We start from the raw sequence: 21,558 nt of genomic DNA on the forward strand, positions 1-21,558 counted from the left end.
ACCCCTTTCTCATTCCTGCCCCATCGGCCTCTCGTGTAGAATCAAAGCTCCATGAAAGCAGGTCTTTTTTCTTCCTCACTGCTGTACCCACTGCACCTAGAACAGGTCCAGCTATACAGCGGGTGCTCAATGCGTGCTCCCTGAATGAACGGATGAGTGAAGGCTGAGCCTCACGCAGAGGGGTCCCACAGTATATTGTGCTCCCTAACCACCATGGACAGCTTATCTTCAACGCTGGGGGACCTCCCCGGCGGTCCAGTGGTTAAGACTCCGGGCCTCCACAGCCGGGGCCCCGGGTTCGATCCCTGGCCGGGAAACTAAGATCCCTCAAGCCTCCCAGTGCAGCCAAAAAAAAAATTTTTTTTAATGCTGGTTCACGGGCCCAATCCTGGTCTGCGCAGAGTGGGACCCAGGACTCTGCGTTTTAACAGGCACCTGGGCGAACCAGCCAGGGACTGGTCTGCAGGGTGGGCTGGTCAGGGGTGGGGTGGCCTTGGGTCGCAGGAGCGGTTCTGTTTAATTGTACCGCGGGCACTTCCCTCCCTGTTGGCAGAGTTGGTCCCAGTAAGTCACTCCCAGCTTCCCAGACGACGGTGCCGTAACACTCTGAGGCTTCAGACGAGGAGATGGTGTGGTGTTTGGGTGACATCCTCTGTTTTGTCCCGGAATCAAATCCAGGCTGAGCTGGAGGCAGATGGGCAGCTCCCTGCCCTGTGGATGCCGCCTCCCCAGGCCTGCCCTCTGCCTGGCTGTTTATGCTCATCGTGGGGCCTGGGAGGAGGGTCTCCACTGCCTGACCCCGTGGGAGGATGGACACCCAGAACAGCAGCCTATGATCCGCTGAGAGAGTGCGGTCGGTCGTTTCCCCAGATTTTAATTTTTTAAAATTTTATTATTATTATTATTATTTTGGCTGCGTTGGGTCTTCGTTGCTGCGCGCAGGCTTTCTCTAGTTGCGGCGAGCTGGGGCTTCTCTTGTCGTGGAACACCGGCTCTAGACGTGCGGGCTTCAGTAGCTACAGCGCGTGGGCTTAGTAGCTGTGGCGCACGGGCTTAGCTGCTCCGTGGCATGTGGGAGCTTCCCGGACCAGGGCTCGAACCCACGTCCCCTGCACTGGCAGGCGGGTTCTAAACCGCTGTGCCACCAGGGGAGTCCCGAGGTTTTAATTTTTATGGTGGCTGGAGAGTCCTGGGTCCTCTGGGGTTTAGTGAAATGAACTTCCTGGGGCAGGCCCCTCCTGCCCACCCAAGGAGCAGCCACCCTGTGCCTGGCAGTGTCCTCCAGGCCGACTCGGGCTGGGATGGGGTAGGTGGAAGAAAAGGCCCAGTGGGCATGACCCACCCGCACCTCCAGCTGCCCTCCCCCCTGCTGTCCCTGCAAGAGGAGGCAGTGTCACTCAGGAGTCGAGGAACCCGCAGGCTCGGGGCTCAGCAGCCCCCTGGCCCCGACGCCGGGCTTATCCAGTGGCCTCCGTCCTGTCCATCATCTCCAGAGCCTTCAGGCGAGGCCAGCATCCACAGAAGCATCCCGCGGAGCCCCCATGGGGCACGTGAGGGGCAGGGACGTGGCTCTCGGATGAGGGATCACACGGAGCCTCCACGCACCCCCGCCGCGCTAACAATGGTCACGCTCAGCCCGCCGGGCCCGGGGCGACATTCTGCCGGCTTCCTTGTTTCCCGCCTGGCACCGAGCGCCCTTGGGCGGGGTCCGGCTGTACCGCTCCTGAGCCAGTTTCCTCCACTCGCTTCCGTTCAGCACCCTTTCCTCGACCTGCCCGGCCGGTCCATGAGGAGAGAACAAGGAAGAGCGAGGGAGCGAGGCAGAGGGGCGAGATTGTCCAGACAGCGGGCGGTGGTCCCCGACCGGCTCCCCGAGGCCCGATGGAGGGGCACGCCGGGGGCTGTTGGAGACGCAGTGATGCTCGCGGGCCCCCCAGGTCCTAGGTAGCACTAGGGCACCTTCCCCGCCCGCACACGGGGTGACTGAGGCTGGGCCTTTGTGCTCACGGGCACCTTTTTCCCATTATTGGTGACTTTTTAAGATCAGACATATGATAAGTGAGTACACGCCCTTTATTCAAGAGGCGAGACTCAGGTCCAGAGCAAAACTTGGAACCTTGCCCACAGCTCCCTCCCGGCCTGGGCGTGTCCGAGATGCCCTCTTACACATGGGAGGCAGGGCCCCGTCCGACCCGGGTCCGTGGGGCGGGGGGGTCCTGCCGCCCCGGGACAGGGACAGCGCCTGCTGACCACCGCCTCCTCCTCTGTGCAGTCATCCAGTTCGGCTTTGTCACCCTGTTCGTTGCGTCCTTCCCGCTGGCCCCGCTCTTTGCGCTGCTGAACAACATCATTGAGATACGCCTGGACGCCAAAAAGTTCATCACCGAGCTCCGAAGGCCGGTGGCCGTCAGAGCCAAGGACATCGGTGAGTTCCCTGGGCACTGGGGTTGGAGGACATACTGGGCTTGGGGAAAGGATCCTGCTCCCCGGAAGCCGGAGGCAGAGCTGGCAAAGTGGGGTCCCGGGCTCTTCACTGCGCCTGCCCGGGGGAGAGAGTCAGAGATGGGGCAGGGGCTGATGATGTAGGACCTCCAGGCCCCTCTCCACCGCACCCCTGACTGCCAACTCCTGAGATGTGTGGGCCACAGAGAACATTTGGGAAAGAGCTCGTGTCTCAGATATCTGAGTATCTCCCCGGCGTGCTGCTCCAGGAGGTCCACAAGATACATTCCCTCTGATGGTCCTCAGCACCCCTGCCCCTCCCCGGATGTCTGTGTGGCCCCAGAGCACAGAGCCAGACCAGCTAATATTAGCTGCTCAGCAGTGCTTTCCTACAGAGTGTATCATTTAGTCATTTAACGTTCAAGAAGAGTAAAGGAAGGAGGGAGCCCCCTCCCACCAATGAAGGAAGGTGGGACAGGCCCTGCCTGTCGGGTCAGGGCCGAGAGCAGCCTGGGTTTTTAACCCCGAGTCACTAAGGGGCTCCTCATCCATGTGGAAGAAGGGCTTGGGGTTGGGGGACATTTAACATCAGCATAAGGAATAACTCTCTAATAGTCAAAGGTGTCGAAAGTGGAACCGACATCCTTGTGAAGTGGTGAGCTCCCTGTCACCAGAGGCATTTAAGCAGATGTGGATGCCCGTCTGCCCAGGAGTGGGGGGATCTAGCAGGCAAGGCTCAGAGCCCCATGCACGCCTTGTCCAGAGCTGGCCCTCACCAGCAAGGACGATGCTCATCGTATCTTAAAGGGAATGAACTTAATCCAGGACCCAATTTTCAGGGTGAAAACAAAAAGTCTTTATTGGGATTTTATCTTGAAATGAGATGGAAAATTACAAAATATATTCGTTTTATCTCCTATTGAACACGATTTTAGTTACAACAGCACCTGTGCTAGTTCTGTGCTGGTTCCTAGAATAAACAAGATTGAATTGTGTGTTAGGGATGTTATCTGTCATTTTACAAAGATAAGGTCTGCACACCAGTGAGATAGATCTTTGGGTTGGGCTTTTTTTTTTTTTAATAACTTTATTTATTTTTTGCTACATTGGGTCTTCATTGCTGCACGCGGGCTTTCTCTAGTTAAGGTGAGCAGGGGCTGCTCTTCGTTGCGATGCGCGGGTTTCTCATTGTGGTGGCTTCTCTTGTTGCGGAGCACGGGCTCTAGGTGTGCAGGCCTCAGTAGTTGTGGCATACAGGCTCAGTAGTTGTGGTTCGCGGGCTCCAGAGCGCAGGCTCCGTAGTTGTGGCGCATGGGCTTAGTTGCTCTGTGGCGTGTGGGATCTTCCCGGACCAGGGCTCGAACCCGTGTGCCCTGCATTGGCAGGCGGATTCTCGACCACTGCGCCACCGGGGAAGCCTGGGTTGGGCTTTTGTAGCCCAAACATAACCTTGCAAAAATGCAGGGGCTTCATCACTCCTTCCAAAACCTTCTCTCGCCCTTGGCATTGGGTCGCCCTTGGTGAAAACGCCCCTGAGGCCATTGCATCCCCAGCCAGGGGCTCCTTGGCCCTTGCTGGGCCCATGGTGTGGCCCCCACCCGCTGACGATGCCAGGCCCACGGATTCTCCACCATCCAGCCCTGCCCCCCGAGAAGCCTGGAATCCGGCTTTACACAGTGCAGCCTCTCAGGTCGAACCGGATGAAATTGCCATTTTCACAATTCAGACACGCTCAGATATCGGTGATTTCACCTGGTTCCCATTTGTGCTCTGGGCTCCATGATGTGACCTGGCAGCCCCAGGCCTAGAGAGGGTCCAGGCACGCTCGCTGTTCCACCAGGAGGGACATCTAAGCCCAGCTCCAGTACAGAGGTCATCGCCCTGTGTTTTGACACTTTAGTCTCCTTCCTATCTGGACGACCCAGACAATCAGCAAAGACTCAGCAAACAGATGTCCTCCCTCCTAGACTTCGTTTATGATTTTTAAAGATTTTAAAGCCCCTGAATTCACTGGCCCTCTGAAGTCCCTTCTGGCTCCCAGGGTCCCTGATTCTGCCTCATCTGTGGCCTTGGAGCGAGCCTTCGCCCCTCACACCTCACCCCTAAGTAGCCGGGAGGGCCGTGGCCACAGGGCCGGCGGGGACGGCAGTCCAAAGCAGTGGCTTTGCTGCTGCACTGAGTCAGAGCCCAGCTCACGTTTCCTTGAATGGCCGGAGAGTAAACGTTTTTGTCTCTGTGGATTGTGAGGTGATGTGCAGAATTCTCACCGAAAGGCTAAGTTTCTCACGCTTTTTTCACTCATACCCGAGAATGCAAGAGCTATTCTTTGCTCGTGAGTCATCCAAACAAACACCAGCCATGCACTGATTTGGGCCATGGGCCATATTTGCAAATCCCCCCTCGAGATCAAGGTGACGTGGAACCCAGGGCTCTCGGAAACGTACCCCACCCTGCTCTGAGGACGACCCCAGAGAGCTGTGTCTGGCATTGAACTTTCTCTGGGGCTTTCAGCTATCGAGTCCCCCCAGGAGCCTCGTGGGGAAGCTGGGGCAAGTCCTCGGTCCCACTTTCCAGATGGGGAGACTGAGGCCAGGTGGTTAGCGGAGCTGAGCTGGAAGCGGAGAACTCAAGCCCTCGGCCCCTCCCGGCACACCTCCGTGAGGTGCACGCCTGAGGCCTGGATGGGGCAGACGGTCAGCCCGCCAGGCACTCCCTGGACAGTCCTTGGGAATCCTGAGCCCGTGCCCAGTGGCCATGAAGAAAAGAGCATCGCCTCCTGCCACTTGTTGCTTACAAAGGCCCTATTCTCAGGCGCCCGGAGGCCCCAGGCGTGTCCACAGCGGCCAGCGTTTGCTTTGGCATCTGTGCCTGGCAGAGCCGTGGCCGTGTCCCGTAGCAGCACCCAGACCCTGCAGCCCCCCAGGGTGGAAGGGAGCACCAGGGCGCCACGCTGCCACTGGCCCTCCGCAGCCCTGCTGGGCGTTAATTCCCACCACGAGCGGGGCTTGGATCATATCCTCGGGGTTTCTGCTCCCGGCTCCTGGATTTCTCCCAGTCCTTATGGATTGGCTGCTCATTTCCTGGTTCCTGCCTTGTCAGTTGGAGCATAATCTGGGTTTGTTTATGGGCTCCTCCACGGTAACCTTTCCTTGAAGGGGCTTTTGTATTCCTCCTGTGATCCATGCAGGGCCCTGAAGGGACAGAGGGCCCCAGTGGCCCCCATGACCTGCACCCACGGCCCCAGGGGTGTCTGGCGGAAGCTCTGCCACAAAGCACAGGCTCCGCGACTGCCCTGCTTGGCTCGAGAGGGGGGGCGTGGCGAGTGACTGCGGGGACCCAGCCCCGTGCGCACGTGGGAACCGGCTCCAGCACCCCAATCCTGACCTTTGACTCCAGACCAGCGCGCGTCCTGCCCTCATGCTCATTCTTCAGCGCCTTCTGAGTGAGGGACTCTGCCCGAGCTCAGCCCCTGTCTAAACACCTCCCTGACGTGTGCTTGGAAACGGGGCTTAGCGTCTCCTGAGACAGCGGTGGTGCCTTGAAGAAGAAGACAGATGGAAAGGAGGCATCTCCCCGCCCATGAGATTTTCATAAAGGAAAAGCCAAGATCTGTCCCAAACAGCATCAGCCCCTTGTACCTCGAGGTCGTCAGAGCAATGATTCTTATCCTGGCATGCAGGGTGTGTGTCTGAATAACTCGGAGGGTCAAGGCTCCAAAAGAGGCTGATCCTGCGGGCCGGAGCGGCGTCCGGGTTTTGCACTTTTTCAACAGGAGTCCCTGGTTCTGGGGTGGGGATCGCGCAGAGGACCGTCGGCCTGGACATAAAGGCACTGCAGGACCTGGAAGCCCGGCTCAGCCCCGGGCCGTGGAAAGCTCTCGCTGGCCCGTCCGTCTCCCACCTCAGCAGCCCCATTTTCTGTTGTCACCTGTCTCGGCCCTTTGGGCCACTCTCTGGGCCGGCCGCAGACTTGTTTTCTCCTGCTGTGCTCAGGAGCGCCCCCGAGGCAGCCCCCTGCCCGGAAACCTCAACTTGCCCGGCTCACCGGCTCACCGGCCCCCCGGACCCCACTCATAGTTCTCAAACTCAGACCCCTCGGGGCCAGGCAGGGCCGCAAGGAGTGGACAGAACATATGCAGCAGGCGTGCTTGTGCCCAGCTCCCCGGAAACACCCAGCCCTCGGGGGTTTTGGTCTCCCCACTTTAGTCAGGTCTGGGTTTGGATAAATGTTTCTCTAAGCGACTGCTGGTGATAAAGGGAGTTGCCTTAGTACAGAGAGACCTGCAGTGCATTGTGTGGCCTGAAGGAGGCACCACTGCCAGCCACGGCCAACTGTTGTCATGGAGATGCCAGCCCGCTGCTGACCCAGGGCTGAGGCTCCTTTAGAAGCAGCAAGTTTCACTCTTTAAAAATATGTCACCCCGGGCTTCCCTGGTGGTGCAGTGGTTGAGAGTCCGCCTGCCGATGCAGGGGACACGGGTTCGTGCCCCGGTCCGGGAAGATCCCACGTGCCGCGGAGCGGCTGGGCCCGTGAGCCATGGCCGCTGAGCCTGCGCGTCCGAAGCCTGTGCTCCACAACGGGAGAGGCCACAACAGTGAGAGGCCCGCATACCAGAAAAAAATAAATAAATAATTTTTTTTAAAAAAGTCACCCCGATCTGTAAACATCCATCAACATTTTTTTTTCTATTTGCATTGTATCTTTTTTTTTAACATCTTTATTTGAGTATAATTGCTTTACAATTGTGTGTTAGTTTCTGCTTTATAACAAAGTGAATCAGCTACATGTATACATATATCCCCATATCTCCTCCCTCTTGCTTCTCCCTCCCACCCTCCCTATCCCACCCCTCTAGGTGGTCACAAAGCACCGAGCTGATCTCCCCGTGCTATGCAGCTGCTTCCCACTAGCTGTCTATTTTACGTTTGGTAGTGTATATATGTCCATGCCACTCTCTCACTTCGTCCCAGCTTACCCTTCCCCCTCCCCATATCCTCAAGTCCGTGCTCTAGTAAGTCTGTCTTTATTCCCTCCGTCTTGCCGCTAGGTTCTTCTTGACCTTTTTTTTTTTTTTTTTGATTCTATATATATGTGTTAGCATACGGTATTTGTTTTTCTTTCTGACTTACTTCACTCTGTATGACAGACTCTAGGTCCATCCACCTCACTACAAATAACTCAATTCATTTCTTTTTATGGCTGAGTAATATTCCATTGTATATATGTGCCACATCTTCTTTATCCATTCATCTGTCGATGGACACTTAGGTTGCTTCCATGTCCTGGCTATTGTAAGTAGAGCTGCAGTGAACATTTTGGTACATGACTTTTTTTTTTTTTTTTACTTTATTTTTTTATTATTATTATTTTTTTTTGCGTTACGCGGGCCTGTCACTGTTGCAGCCTCTCCTGTTGCGGGGCACAGGCTCCAGAAGCGCAGGCTCAGCGGCCACGGCTGCGCGGCATGTGGGATCCTCCCAGACCGGGGCTCGAACCCGAGTCCCCTCCATCGTTAGGCGGACTCTCAACCACTGCGCCACCAGGGAAGCCCACATGACTCTTTTTGAATTATGGTTTTCTCAGGGTATATGCCCAGTAGTGGGATTGCTGGGTTGTATGGTAGTTCTATTTGTAGTTTTTTAAGGAACCTCCATACTGTTCTCCGTAGTGGCTGTATCAATTTACATTCCCACCAACATTGTTTAAGTAGCGGGCAAGCTCGAGGAAAGACCCGCGCACCTGGATGTGGCAGCCTCTGCTCGGGCGTGAAGCCTAGCTGGAAGGGCTTTCTACGTTCATACGGTCACTCAGCCAACACTTAGCCAACAGCACCCAGCCCCACGTGCCAGGCTGCGTGTTAGGCCCAGGAGAGATGAAGGATGTGCAGTTCACAGCCTCCCCGGGAGCTCGGAGCCTCCAGAAGGGCTCCCAGCCCCTGAGACGGCCAGCCGTGAGGCTGGGCCGTGCACAGCGCTGATTTTGTAAGGATGCGTGTTGCCCAAGGAGCTGCCTCCTGATCACTTGCACTCGAGTGCTTCCTGCGGGAGAGACGGGAAGGGTGGGCGGATCTAGCGCCCCAAGGAGTGCAGGCCCCGTGACCGCACTGCCACTGCTCCAGCGCGAAAGTGAATCAAAAACCGCTGCCCTCGTGGGAAGACCCAACAGAACCGGGACGAACTTCCCATCTCAGGCTCGCTGATAGCCCGCACAGACGGCTGATGGGCAGGGAGGTGAGCGTTACTCCCACGAGCCCCGCAGAGGGGTCTGCAGCGGGCATCGTAAATGCTTGCTTCACGGAGTGGCCCTCGGCGGCGGCTGGGGAGCCCCCTCACGGCAGACCTCGGGTGCTGGGTCTCAGCCTGCCGTTTCCAGCTTCTGGGCTACGTGGGCCTGAACTCCTGCTGTCTCTGCAGACCCCCAGCATACACCCCCGAGATGGGCGCTCACTGCAAGGGCAGGAACGCCCATGAGCAGCTCTATGTGCCCTGGGTAGAGACCCCCAACCACCGGCCACTCCCCTCCAGCCCTTCCTGAGAAGTGCTGTTGTCACCACTCAGATCTGGCTCCGGGCAGGGAGAGAGAGTGCCCGGGACAGGATTCCAGCCCCAACTTTTCGCTGATGTGTGCCTAGCTTGATAGGAATGCGGTCGGGTTGGGGGCAGGGGTGGGCAGGGACACTGGGCGCCCTTCCAGGAGTCGCAGCATTGAGGCCCGAAGGAGTGGGGCTAGCCCTGGGTAAAGTGCTTCCTTCCTGGGCTTTCTGGTTCTTGTCTCTGCTGGGAGGGAGGCCAGTAGAGCAGCATGTGATTCTCCAGGTGCTGTGTAGCCACCCTCCTGTTCACCGGTGATTATAGCTGCAGTGCTGCACCTTGGGCTGATGGGGACACGGGGGCGCCCAGACGGGAAATGGTTTGTACCGCACTGCTGTCCCCTCATTATACCCAGGCCATGGTCCAACCTCACCAGCCGGGGGCCCTGGCTTTGCTCCCTGACGCTGGCCCTGCATCTGGCCTGTCCCTAAATTCAGTTTTCCCGGCACTAGAGCTACAGAAAATTCACAGGACATCAGACTTCGTGGTTTCAGTCTCCAGTTACTGCTGCGCGGGCTCTTTGGGGCAGGAGCTGCATCCAAATTGAATCTTTGTCTCTCTAGAGAAAAGGCTCCATCCAAGCCCATCAGTAGTTCATGCAGCTTCGCAGGAGATTGTTCAGAACCAGGGACCAGATGTTTCTCAGCATCTCTTTGAGAAGCTACACAGTTTGCTTACAAACAGCTGACGAGCCACTACAAGCCATGGGCTCTGTTGTCAGCCAGCCTCCCCCAGGTCCTCCCCAAACAACTCCCTGTTACCACGTGTCTGACCTGCCCCAGAAAAGGACGAGACCGGCCCCTGCGAAGGCCAGGCTGCTGCCTGCTAGCCCGAGTTACTGAGAGCCAGGGCAATGGGGTCTTTAAACCTGTGCTTTCCTTCCCCCCAGGAATCTGGTACAATATCCTCAGAGGCATCGGGAAGCTTGCTGTCATAATCAACGTAAGTGACCGGTGACGTCAGGACCTCGGCCAGGAAACCCGGCCGAGCTGCCACGCGGCCGGGCACCCCTTCCCCTTCCAGGGAGCTGGTCGGTACCTCCAGCCTCGGAACGGTTCCCAGATGGCAGGAGCATCATCTCTGTAGAAGCATCCCTTGGTCCTGTTGAGGGGTGGGGCAGGCTCTGGTGGGAATGACAAAATGTCCTCGACCTTCCTCTGCAACCAGGGGCTAAACCCTCCACCGCGCCCACCTTGGCCCCTAAGTCCCCGCTCTCCCGAGTCCTGAGAACAAACAAGAGAAGGAGATAGAGGCAGACAAGGAGGGAGAGAGACAGAGACAGGGAGGGCGGGAGAGACAGACACACACAGACACAGAGACACAGAGAGACACAGATTCCTCATTAGCAACTCTTCTGCTCTTTTTTAAAAAAGTTAATTTGGGGACGTCCCTGGAGGTCCAGTGGTTTAAGACTCTGTGCTTCCACTGCAGGGGACACGGGTTCGATCCCTGGTCGGGGAACTAAGATCCCGCAGGCCACGCGGCAAGGCCAAAAAAAAAAAGTTAACTTTCCCCCTTTATGTGAAACTCATACCCGCCCTTTAAAGAAAGTTTGAGAAATCCTGAAACACGGAGAGAAGAGGAGCCTGCCAGTCGCACACACACGCACACACGCACACGCACACACACAAACACACACACACACACACACACACGAGCTTGCTGAGGACAGTACCCCACCCTCCATGGCCCTGCCCCAGCATCTGGTCCACGCCTTCCTGACCCGAGAACCCCAGGGGGGGTCTGCAACGCCTCAGCCCTGTGACCCTAACCCCTCCACTAGCCGGCCAAGCCTGAGCCCCCCAGAAGCTGCCACCTTGCGCCTTGTAGGGTCGGGGATGGGGGTTGGGGGGCGGGCAGGCAGTTCCCTGGAGCACATGGTCACAGTGCTGGGTCAGGGTCACAGTGAGGCCCTGACACTCAGTCCCCACGGCACAGGAAGTGATGCCCGGCCCAGGAGAAGGGACCCTCAGAGCCCTGGACCTGCTTTCCCTGCTGGCTGACAGCTCCCTGTCAGCCACCCAGTCCCGCGGGGTTAAGGCTTTGAAACCCCACTTATAAAGGGACGCTGTGGGCTGAGCTTGCACACTGGACAGCGACAGCCCCGCACCCCGACCCGGGCGGAGCTGGGGGGCACATTTTGATGCGGAGAGGCTGGAAACACCAAGGTACAGCCCCTCTGGGGCATGAGCGTGGGGGCGCTGAGAGCAGAGCCGCTGGGGACAAGCTGGACATCTCGTGAGAAGAACCAGAAGCAACAACAATAATAATAGCAGCTAACATTTATTGAGCATCTAGAATGCTCCAGGCCCTTCTAAGCCCATTCAGTGCACCCACCCAAAGTGCACCCACGGCCCATGGAGGCACAGGGTCATTGCCCCATCTTGCAGGTGATACAGCCGAGGCGCAGAGAGGTCAGGTGACTTGCCCAAGGTGAAACAGCCAGCGAGAGGCAGAGCTGGACTTTACCCCAGGCCGTCGGGTCCATGCTCTGATACTGGCCTCACACTACGCTGCCCCGGGGACTGCTCTAGAATAGGGTGAGCTGGGTGTGAACTTCACAGTCTACAGGACACTTTTCCTCCCTGCCTTGCTTTCTTTCAAACAAGCCAGGAAGGAGAACCACCTAGAGTGGGCGCTGTTAGCCCTGCTTGACAGGAGAAAATGGAGGCACAGAGAGGTCGGGCGATTTGTCCAGGGCCACACAGCCACTGAGAGGCAGCCAGCAATGTCCCCAAGCCTTCTCGTTCAGGGGCGCCCTGTTCCCAGCCCCAAGGCCCTCTCCTCACGGTGCTGGAGGGGCTGACAGGAATGCCTCCAACCCTTCGTTTGTCACTTGACCAGCCGAGGCCATGGGGTCATGTTTGCCAACTTGGGTCACGTGGCCGGGGCCCAGGGCCAGAGCTGCCCTGGCTCAGGTGGGGCACGTCCCCCTCCCCCTCCCAGCTGGCGTCCGCACTCACTGCTCTGTTCCCCGGCCCAGGCGTTCGTGATCTCCTTCACGTCGGACTTCATCCCTCGCCTGGTGTACCTCTACATGTACAGTGAGAACGGCACCATGCACGGCTTCGTCAACCACACCCTCTCCTCCTTCAACGTCAGCGACTTCCAGAACGGCACGGCCCCCAACGACCCCCTAGACCTGGGCTACGAGGTGCAGATCTGCAGGTACCACCCAGGCAGCTCTCTTTAAAGAGCCCCATCTGGTGGGCTTCTGCGAAAACCCCAGTTCAAGCCAGGATTCTTTCAGGGCAAATCAGAACAGCTCAATCTTGCTTCAAGGGGAAAAAAAAATATCCCTGGGGTGGGGGTAGGAGGTGATTTATTAGTTCTTTAACTAAGAAGTCCATGATAGGCTTCAGGCATGGCTGGATCCAGCAGCTGCCGTTTGTCATCCGGCCCCATTCTGACACTGCCTCCCAATTTTATACATTCCTGCATGTGGGCATCATTTCCTGACAGGCAGTAAGTGTCCCCCAGCAGTCCTCTCTGCTCAGCAGTCCCAGTAGGGGGGCTTTCTTTCCCACTAGTCAGCAAAAGTCCTAGGATTGAGTCTCAATGGCCTGTCTTGGGTCAGAGGCCCATCCCTGAACCAATCACTGTTGCCAGAGTGGGTGGGGCTCTTACTGGCTAGGTCTGGGTCGTGTGCCAGGGTATATGGAGTCATGGCCATAGATTTGGTGGCATCCCAAGGAAAACTGGGGTGCTGGGTGCTGGGCAGGCAAAAGCAACAGATGTCTGAGAGGGTCCAACCTGCAGGGCCGCATCAGCTGGCCAGACACTCAGGGCGGGCAGGGAGCACCCCAAGAGAGACAGAGGCGGGGAAGGGGGTGGGGGCACGAGTGAGGGGCAGAGCCAGGCCTGGCTCTTCGCTGTGCATCTTCCACGTGGCAGCCTGGCTGGGTTAGGGGCCGGGGGCTCGGGGCTGGGGACTCGGGAGTGGGCCACATGATCCCTGCTGCCCAGGGACTCTGTGCAGGGGTAACAGAAGCATAAACAGATCGATTGTTAAAGGGGTGATAGTAGCCGGAAGCCCAGGTAGAGGGTAAAGGCAGGAGGGGTCACTCCAAGGGGAGGGGCAAAGTGGGTCAAAGAAGAGTGGTGAGCAGGGGTGTCTGCGGGTGGGAAACTGCAGCCTGTTCTGGAGCGTAAAGCGTAAAGGGAAACGTGGTGGACGGTAGGACTGAAGGCGCAGGCAGGGGCACGGCATCCCGGGTCAGGAAACAGAGCTGAGATTCAGAACACGTGTCACAAAGCCCACGCGCTGCCACTCAGCCCTTTCTGGGCGGGGCGGATAATTTGCCCCAAGGCTGTGTACTCTTACTTTGCCCACAGTTCTATCAAGCTTACCTGTCTGTCTTCATATCCTTGCCCTAGTAGCAGGAAGTGGAGGAGACTGCCAGGGTCCAGGGTGCTGACAGCAACAAGCAGTGGCATGTGGCCGCTTGCAAAACAAAATAAACTGGCCCAAGAAATGGAAAAACAGCGGCATTGCAGGCAGGCAGACCTATCCAGCATAGGTGCTACTGATGGCTTTGCAACAGCAGATGTGCCCGGCTGACCCCGAGTGATTAAAGAGAAATTACACGACGCACCGTGTGTTCTGTGTCAGGGCAGGGACCACAGCTGCTCTGGGACCCGGTACAGCCAGGCCTGCCAACGAGAAAGACACACAAACATGCAACACGACATGCTTCCCGCTTTTCAGAATCCCACCCACCGCGTGTTTCAAGGCACATGTATGTGAGCACATACAGCACAGGAAAGGCCCAGGTGATCTGCTTCGACCCCCAGCACGGTCACCTCGGGCAGGGTCAGCCTGGAGAGCTGGGGGTCAAGGGCAGGGACTCAAGGTCCCTTCCTCCCCATCCTCCGCAGGCACGGGCCCCAGAGACCCCCGAGCTTCCGGTCCAGGACCCCTGCCGCTTCTGAGCCAGCGCTGCACTTCTCTCTCTTTGTTTGAACATCCCATGCCGAGAACACACTCAGGCCGACCGATTTAACTCGAAATGAATTTTAGAGGAAGAAGGACTTAGAACAAAGAAGGCAGGGATATGGGTGGTCATTTTATTACAAATTCCCTCAGAAATGTCAGTGTTGGTGTTTCCTGGGTAAGAATCGGGCATCGGGCATCCAGCCCCCAGAAGCAGCTCACCATCCATGCATCGGTCAGGAGTCCTGGCCACGCAAGGGGAGGCCAAGGAGACAGAGCAGAGACCTGGTTTTTAAGTGGGACCCTTGTTACTTTTACCCCCACAGAGAAGGAAGGCCATGGGCCAGTCCACTCTGCTCCCTGGGATTCGGGCTTTAGCCAGGGCCCACCCAACCGTTGCCCACTATTAAGTGCTGTAGGTGCCGTGAGCTTCGTGCTGCCGGCCGCTCCCCTGTCAAGCCGCCTCCCAGGGGAGTTGGCTGTGGAAGGAGCAGCACCCAGCCCAACCTGGGGCAGCAGGTATGGGAGAGGCAGCTTAGCAGAGCCGAGCACTGTGACCACTGCTGGCTACCATTTATTCCTGCACTGAAACAGATATGGTCTCATTGAATGCTCATAGCAGCCCCAAAGAGGGCATTATTATTCTCCCCAGGGAGAGCTGGCAGGCTTAGCACAAGAGCAAAGCAAGGAAAACTGTAAGATCATCTCTGATAGAGGTCAGTGCAGGTGGTGGGGGTTGGCATCTGGACGGTTCTTATGTAAGTGGGCTTTGAGGGATGCATAGGAGTTTGCCAGGTGACCCAAACACATTTCCCAGCATCCTGGTGCAGCTGGCCTTGAGAACAGAAAGAAGAGGGAAGAGAAAATGTGTGTGGCTTCTGACGCTGGGAGACCAGGGGATGCCTGTTCCCATCGGAGATCAGGTGGTGCATCTTCTGCGTCGCTCAACAGCTGGCACCAAAGGGTGTGTTCCCAGCCCAATCCTATCTCTGGGGTTGGCAGCTCAGCTCTGAACAGGCCCTCTGAGACTCCCATCCAGCTCCCTCAGACACAAAGCTCTGTGGGTGAGGGGCCCTGTCTGCGCCCCCCGCAAGCTCTGCCCCTGGAATGCAGAGGCATGCAGTAGCTGCTCGATAAATACTTGTGACATGACTAAGTGAGGGAATGCCAGACCGAGGCCCGGAGAGGCCAAGCGAGGGCGCAGGGACACACAGCAAGGCGGGAGCCGGCTCTGGGTCTATGCGAGGCCTGTGCCCACAGAGCTAGGTGCCTCCTCTCCTGGTCTCCCCAGCTGGGCCTCAGCTTTTCAGTAACCAGCAGGGCACACCTGCAGCCCAGCACCTAGAAACCACCCCGGCCATGGCTTCCTCACACGGCTTTAGGGAAGCTTTTCCCACACAGAGGGGGTCAGCCCCGTTAAAACCAAGCACCCCCCAAATTTGGGGGCTGTTGGTGGGGACAGAACCCGGGTTCTCATCCTCTCTCTGCCCCACATGAGGCGTCTCTGGGCCTCTGAGAAAAAGGCAGACCTAAAGCCCAGGAGGCACCCACCACTCCCGCTGCACAAGGGACAGAGGTGGGACCTTGGGGGCCAAGGAAGTAAGCAAACTTGTCTCCCAGCAGGCGCTCGGGGGCAATGTCTGGAAGTGATGAGAAGAGGGGTGGGCTGGTATTTATTACACGGAGATAAGGAGCTAACAGTTGGGAGAGACATGCCTCTCGGCCGCTGGGCCCCGTGGGTGCCCTGACCACACCACCTGTATGCTTAACGTCACACAAGGGCTACTTTGAGAAAATGTTTCATTTTTTCCAATAGTTTCCGTGGCAGAGAGGGTCGAGACCGGAGAACTGGATTTCATGGAGCCCTGCCTGGAGTTTTGTGGATCATGGGGGTTGGGTTGAGGTTCTAGGCTTAGGGACCCCACCCCTCTTCAACCAGGGAGGTCCCACTTGCTTTGTGTGACCTACCGGAGTCTCAGCTGGGATTTCTTTACGGAAAATGGGCTCCACTGCCTTCAGAAGTTTGGAACCCCCGGACCCGATGGTCCCAGAGCCCCCCCTCCTGTGGGCCCACGGCTGGACTTACGGGGACGCCGCTCGGGCCTGCCCAGCCCACGTGGGTGCCGGCACCCCCTCCAGCGTGGGGAGACTCCCTGGGCATGTGAGTGGGCTGGAGGGGGGCCTCTTCCTCCAGCGAGGGTGCTGTCCTGCAGTTGGCCCAGCATCCGACTCAGGCTTTCCTGACCCTCACAAACCCCTCGGTGCGGCCAGACCCCAGTTCCTCTGGAAGACCCACCTCCATTTTGCAGGTACAAAGATTACCGGGAGCCTCCATGGTCAGAACACAAGTACGACATCTCCAAGGACTTCTGGGCCGTCCTGGCCGCCCGGCTGGCCTTTGTCATCGTCTTCCAGGTGAGAGGGCCCTGTCTGCTTCCAGAAGGTTTGGGAATTGAGGCACCGAGGAGGCGCTCTATGCCCAGAACAGGGTCAGGAGGACAGGAGCGGGCCGGCGTCGGGGGCTCGGAGGCTGGAGGACTTGCCCTGGGCACCCAAGGGTGGGGAGTACTGGTGACCCCAGGCCCTGGGCAAGGACAGGTCCCAGACCCTCCTCAGTTAAAGGAAGGCGGGAGGGGCGTGCCGGATGGACTGGGGTCGTTCAGGGAACGCAGGTTTAGTTAAATGCAAGGCTTCTTTATTGAAGGAGACCTGGGAGGGACCCACCTCAGTCTCCCCTGTCACTGTGCAGCAGGAGACACGCCCCAGTGGACAGGACTGGCAGGGACAGGAGGGCAGTGGGCTCCCAGCTGACACCAGCGCCCCCCTGTCCCCCGCCTGGCCCAGTCTCTGGGGAGTGGGGCTAACTCTGAGGCCCGAGCGATTGCCAGTGGACGGGACCCCAGACTGGGGAGTAGCTGATGCACGCGGTCCTGAGGTCCCAGCCGGGGAGGCTGTGCTGGGGTTGCCCTCCTGTGTGGCCCCCAGAACCTGGAATCCAGGAACTGGGTTCAAGCCCCAGCCCTGCCCCTTCTACACGGTGTGGCCGCTGGCAGGGCTTCCGGCCCCCGAGGCCCCACTGCCTTGTCCGCCAGCTTTCCATAGCCCTCTGGAGCCACAACTAGTGTCTGGGGCCCAGCTCCCCAGAAGCAGAGCCTGAGCCAAGGATTCTGGCGCAAGCCGGTCATTGAGGGAAGGCCCTGCCAGGGGCTGGCAGCATGGAGCTCGGCTGGGAGGGGGTCTGGGCTGGAGCATGAATCCCACCACACACGTGGGCCCACCTTGACACAAAAGAGGGCCTTCAGTCTTCCCGCCTGGCCAGTCATTGGCTGCAGCCATCCAGGCCAGAAACAGGGAGACTGGGGGGACGGTTCCCTGCAGATGAGCCTCCGTGAGCCTTAGCGGCCAGCACCCACCACAGCTGGGGGCTTGGAGCGTCAACCCAGAAAGGTGATGGCGGATAGGGGGGCACCGGCACCTTCTGTGACCAGGTGACTCACTCAGCCATACGTACTAACAAGTGCCGGTCAGACGGAAGTTTAAAAACCAGAGATTTCCATTTTTCCGTAAAAGCCAACTCATTTGCACCCTATGGACCAGAAGTGCATCCGGGGAGGCGGGCAAACGTTCGGGGTGATCCCGGGAGACCTTACAGATGGCAGAAGGGCCCGCGGAATCATCAGAGACAGTTTAAGCTCCCTGCGTTTCTGGGCTCTTGGTATTTTGACTATTTTCCCTTAAAGCCTTAACACTTGTTACATTTGGTGATGTGTAACCAATCAGATCGTTCCTTAAGCCTCCCAGCCAAGAGATTCAGAGATGTTTCCTATTTACTGAGCTCAGATTCTTTCAAGAAAGTCGGCCACCGGAGGCCCCTCCTGGCTGGTTTCCTGTTTCATTTATAGCTTCCGGGAAACCGAGGCCTGGGAAGTCCAGGTGTGTCTGAGGTCCCAGGGCCGGGGTGTGACGGGACGAGGCGCTGCCAGGTGGGGTGCAGGTGGAAGTGGGAGTGTTTCCCAGGTCCTCCTTCCCACTCCCTGATGCTGCCTCTCCTTCCAGAACCTGGTCATGTTCATGAGCGACTTTGTGGACTGGGTCATCCCAGACATCCCCAAGGACATCAGCCAGCAGATGCACAAGGAGAAGATACTCATGGTGGAGCTGTTTATGAGGGAGGAACAGGGCAAGCAGCAGCTGCTGGACGCGTGGATGGAGAAGGACCGGAAGAAAGCGGAGCCCTTCAACAACCACAGCCCCACCCGCCCTGCCCCACCGGACAGCCCCGACTTCCCCGGCGGTGCCCTGTAGCTGCGGGGCGTCCCCATCGACCACGCGCAGCCTCTCCCAGGGCAGGCGACTTCTCACAAGCCCCTGGCCCGGTGGCTCCTGGGTTTGTGGCAAGCCTGGAAGACCACTTTCTTCCGATAGGACGACATTTCCCCGTCTTTTTCTCTTTGTTTGCTTTTTCTTCTTGTTTTGGCACAAAACCATTAGGCAGGGAATTCTGTTATCTTTAGTGTTCAAGGTTAATCAGAATGATTGCTGGAGACAGGGTGATACACAGGGGATGCAGGCGCTTTGCGGAAGCGATGCTTGGAGTCTGGGGTCTCCTTGGCCGTTAGCGGTGAGCAGCAGCCCCCAGAAGACATCTGCTTTAATCCTCCTGATGCCTTAAGAGAGAGGCGAGCTGGTATTCCAAGGCATTAGACAAAAGCTGGCGCGAGACTTGAGGGCAAACAGAGGAGTGGATAAGGAATAAACGGTGCTGACACCAAGGCAAAAGACATCAAAAGGCAGCAAAAGACAGCAAGGCAAAAGACATCACCTGTCTCTAGGTTGAAAAAGTGAGATTTTTCATCACCTTTTCCTTCCCTGGATTCAGAAACCGAGACACTGGTCAGAAAGAGAGGTGCCCTGGCTCTGTCCACTCAGAGGGCCAGGAAGCTCTGAATTTACTCTTGGAGAACTAGTGGGGTGCAGGGGTCCTGAATGAGCGGTGACCTGCACCTCTGGGGTCCCCACCAGCAGCCACATGCCTCCCCCACCTCGGGGTGACAGAAAAACGGGCGGTGAGGGAATATGACCTCGGAGGCATTTCTGCAGACGGCTTCAGGGCTGCAAGAAGCCTTAAGGCTTCTGAGGGGTACTTCTGCAGCTTCAGAATATTTATTGGGTGTTTTTTTAAATCAATTCTACAGTGGATGTAAGGGCTTTTTCTCTGTAGCTCAAAGGCGGAAGGCTTTTATTTTATTAGCTAACCAAATATCATTGAGAGGAATTTAAAATACTGTTAATACCAAAGATTTTTATTAATAAAGGCTTCTATTTTGGTAACACTTCTCTATATTTTTACTTACAGGAATGTTACTGTTGGACTATTATCATTTTAAAAGCTTGTGAAAACAAATCTCATAGCTGATAAGAATGATCTCAATTTGCAGCCATTATACTAACCGATGATCTGAAATTTCTCAAGCACCCAGAGAAACATAAAAGAAATGTTTCACCGAAGGGAGGGACGAAAAGATAAACGTGTCTGTCTTGAACGTGTGGTTGGTGAGACGCTGACGTTCCTGTGAGCTGTCAACTAGGGGGGAAGTCCATAGGTGTAGCAGATTTCTGTTATTTGCTAAAGTCATGCAGTCTGATGCTTCTACTTTCTCTTGTACAGTAAGTGGTTTGAAATGGGTTTTTTGTATATAAACATTGTATTAAAAATGAGGTGATTACCAAAAATCCTTTTATGGCAACCATTCTTTTTTTAAAAAAAAGTGAATTACGCAAATCCACAGAGGACCGTGGCTGAAGCTCGTCTGAATACATTTGCATACATGACACCTTTCTCTCAAACCCTGTCCATCCGCGTGACTTTCGCCCCCAGGAAATTCAAGGGGGCAACCCCAGAGCCCCGCGGTTGGACCCGCAAATGTGGAGGGACTCATAAGCCTCCACATCCTCAGCCCCAGACACATGGCTCGTTCAGGATGTTCCTGGGACATTGTCCGTCCGCGAGTATGTGCATGGGTGTGTGTGTCTGTATGTGCACACGTGTGTGGTTTGCGTGCATATGCGTTTCTGTGTTGTTTTATCTGTGTGTGTGCATGCCTGTACACGTATGTGCGCCGGGGAGGGGGAAATTGTGGTCACATCTTCCATTCAGCCTCTTCCACGATATCCAAATCCCAACCCCTGGTGCCCGCAACCCGACAGAGTTTTTAGTATTTTGGATTTTGTGGACCTAAAATTTCCCCCAAACCTTTTTTTTTTTTTTTTTTTTTTTTTTTTTTTTGCGGTATGCGGGCCTCTCACTGTTGTGGCCTCTCCCGTTGCGGAGCACAGGCTCCGGACGTGCAGGCCTGGCGGCCATGGCTCACGGACTTAGTTGCTCCGCGGCATGTGGGATCTTCCCGGACCAGGGCACGAACCCACGTCCCCTGCATCGGCAGGCGGATTCTCAACCACTGCACCACCAGGGAAGCCCTCCCCCAAACCTTTTTGGGACCATCCCAGGGTTGCCAGTGCTTTCATTTGGGCAAGTGGGGGCACTTTTTCTTTAATTCATTACCTATAATCACCATCATTTCACGAAAGAAAGACTACCTTTCGCACTCAAACGCCAGCAAGGCCTCGACCCGCACACCTGCAGGGCCAGGGAGGGCCTCGGGTGCCCCTTGTGCTGCTGTGTCCCCAGGGAAGTCTCAGCAAACCCAAGCTCACGAGGCCAGGCCCTGGCTGCTGCTCGATCAAGAACGTCCTTCTGGGGAATTTGCTGGCAGTCCAGCGGTTAAGACTCTGCACTTCCACTGCAAGGGGTGCGGGTTCGATCCCTGATGGGGGAACTAAGATCCCACATGCTGTGCAAGGCGAACAAAAAATAAATTAAAAATAAAATTCCCTTCTAAAGCTTTGGAACCTCTCCCTTAGTCCTGATGAGGGTGGCTCCCAGGGCTAGCATCGCCGGAAGCCCTCCCCCTTCATGGGTCCTCCCAGGGGGAGGATCTTTGGCCCCAGCGAGTACATGAGCGAACAGTCTCAGAGTGGGGAGGTGACTTGCCCAAGATCACGGGGCTCCTTGGCACCCCTTAGAGAGATCCATCCAGGCAACGTTCAAGATGAAGCCATGAGCAAGGCAGACACAGCCCCTTCCCTCAGGGGATGACCTCTTGCAGTGGGCATCAGAGGCTGAACAAGAAAATGAACCCAGCACCAGATCATCTCAGAGGAAGGAAGGGGCGCTGATGAAAATAAAACAGGGGTGTGACTGAGAGTCACTCAGAGTGACCAAGCTGGGCAGGGAGGCCCCTGGAGTCTGAACAAGGAGGAGCCAGAATGTAAAACCCTGGAGGAAGGCAGGATGGTTCAGGCAGCAGAGTGCATGTGCAAAGGCCCTGAGGCAGCAGTGTGCTGGGTGAGTTGGAGGAGCAGCAAGAAGTTCATCATGTCGGGAGGGGAGCCACGAGGGGGAGGTGGCAGGAGACGGGGACCAACTTGCACCAGCCCCCGGCTTAGTGAGGACCTCATGCTTGGAGGTAAGTCCACGGCAGGGGCTGGCGGTCTTAACCGGGGCAGTGATGGACCTGATTCACATTTTGAGGT

General features: G+C 56.9%; 1 protein-coding gene across 1 annotated transcript in view; it reads left to right on the forward strand.

Annotated features, from left to right (window-relative positions):
• The window catches only part of ANO1 (anoctamin 1), a 164,762-nt gene extending 145,064 nt beyond the window's left edge, over positions 1 to 19,698 (forward strand). Inside the window, exons 25-29 of the mRNA XM_067037794.1 lie at positions 2,273 to 2,425; positions 9,922 to 9,974; positions 12,016 to 12,200; positions 16,275 to 16,380; positions 18,022 to 19,698. Coding sequence (XP_066893895.1) covers positions 2,273 to 2,425; positions 9,922 to 9,974; positions 12,016 to 12,200; positions 16,275 to 16,380; positions 18,022 to 18,270 — 746 coding nt within the window. The 3' untranslated portion in view covers positions 18,271 to 19,698. The remainder of the gene's footprint in view (positions 1 to 2,272; positions 2,426 to 9,921; positions 9,975 to 12,015; positions 12,201 to 16,274; positions 16,381 to 18,021) is intronic.
• The last annotated feature ends 1,860 nt before the right edge of the window (positions 19,699 to 21,558 follow it).

Source organism: Kogia breviceps, chromosome 7, assembly GCF_026419965.1.
Source record: "Kogia breviceps isolate mKogBre1 chromosome 7, mKogBre1 haplotype 1, whole genome shotgun sequence".
Classification (NCBI taxonomy): domain Eukaryota; kingdom Metazoa; phylum Chordata; class Mammalia; order Artiodactyla; family Physeteridae; genus Kogia; species Kogia breviceps.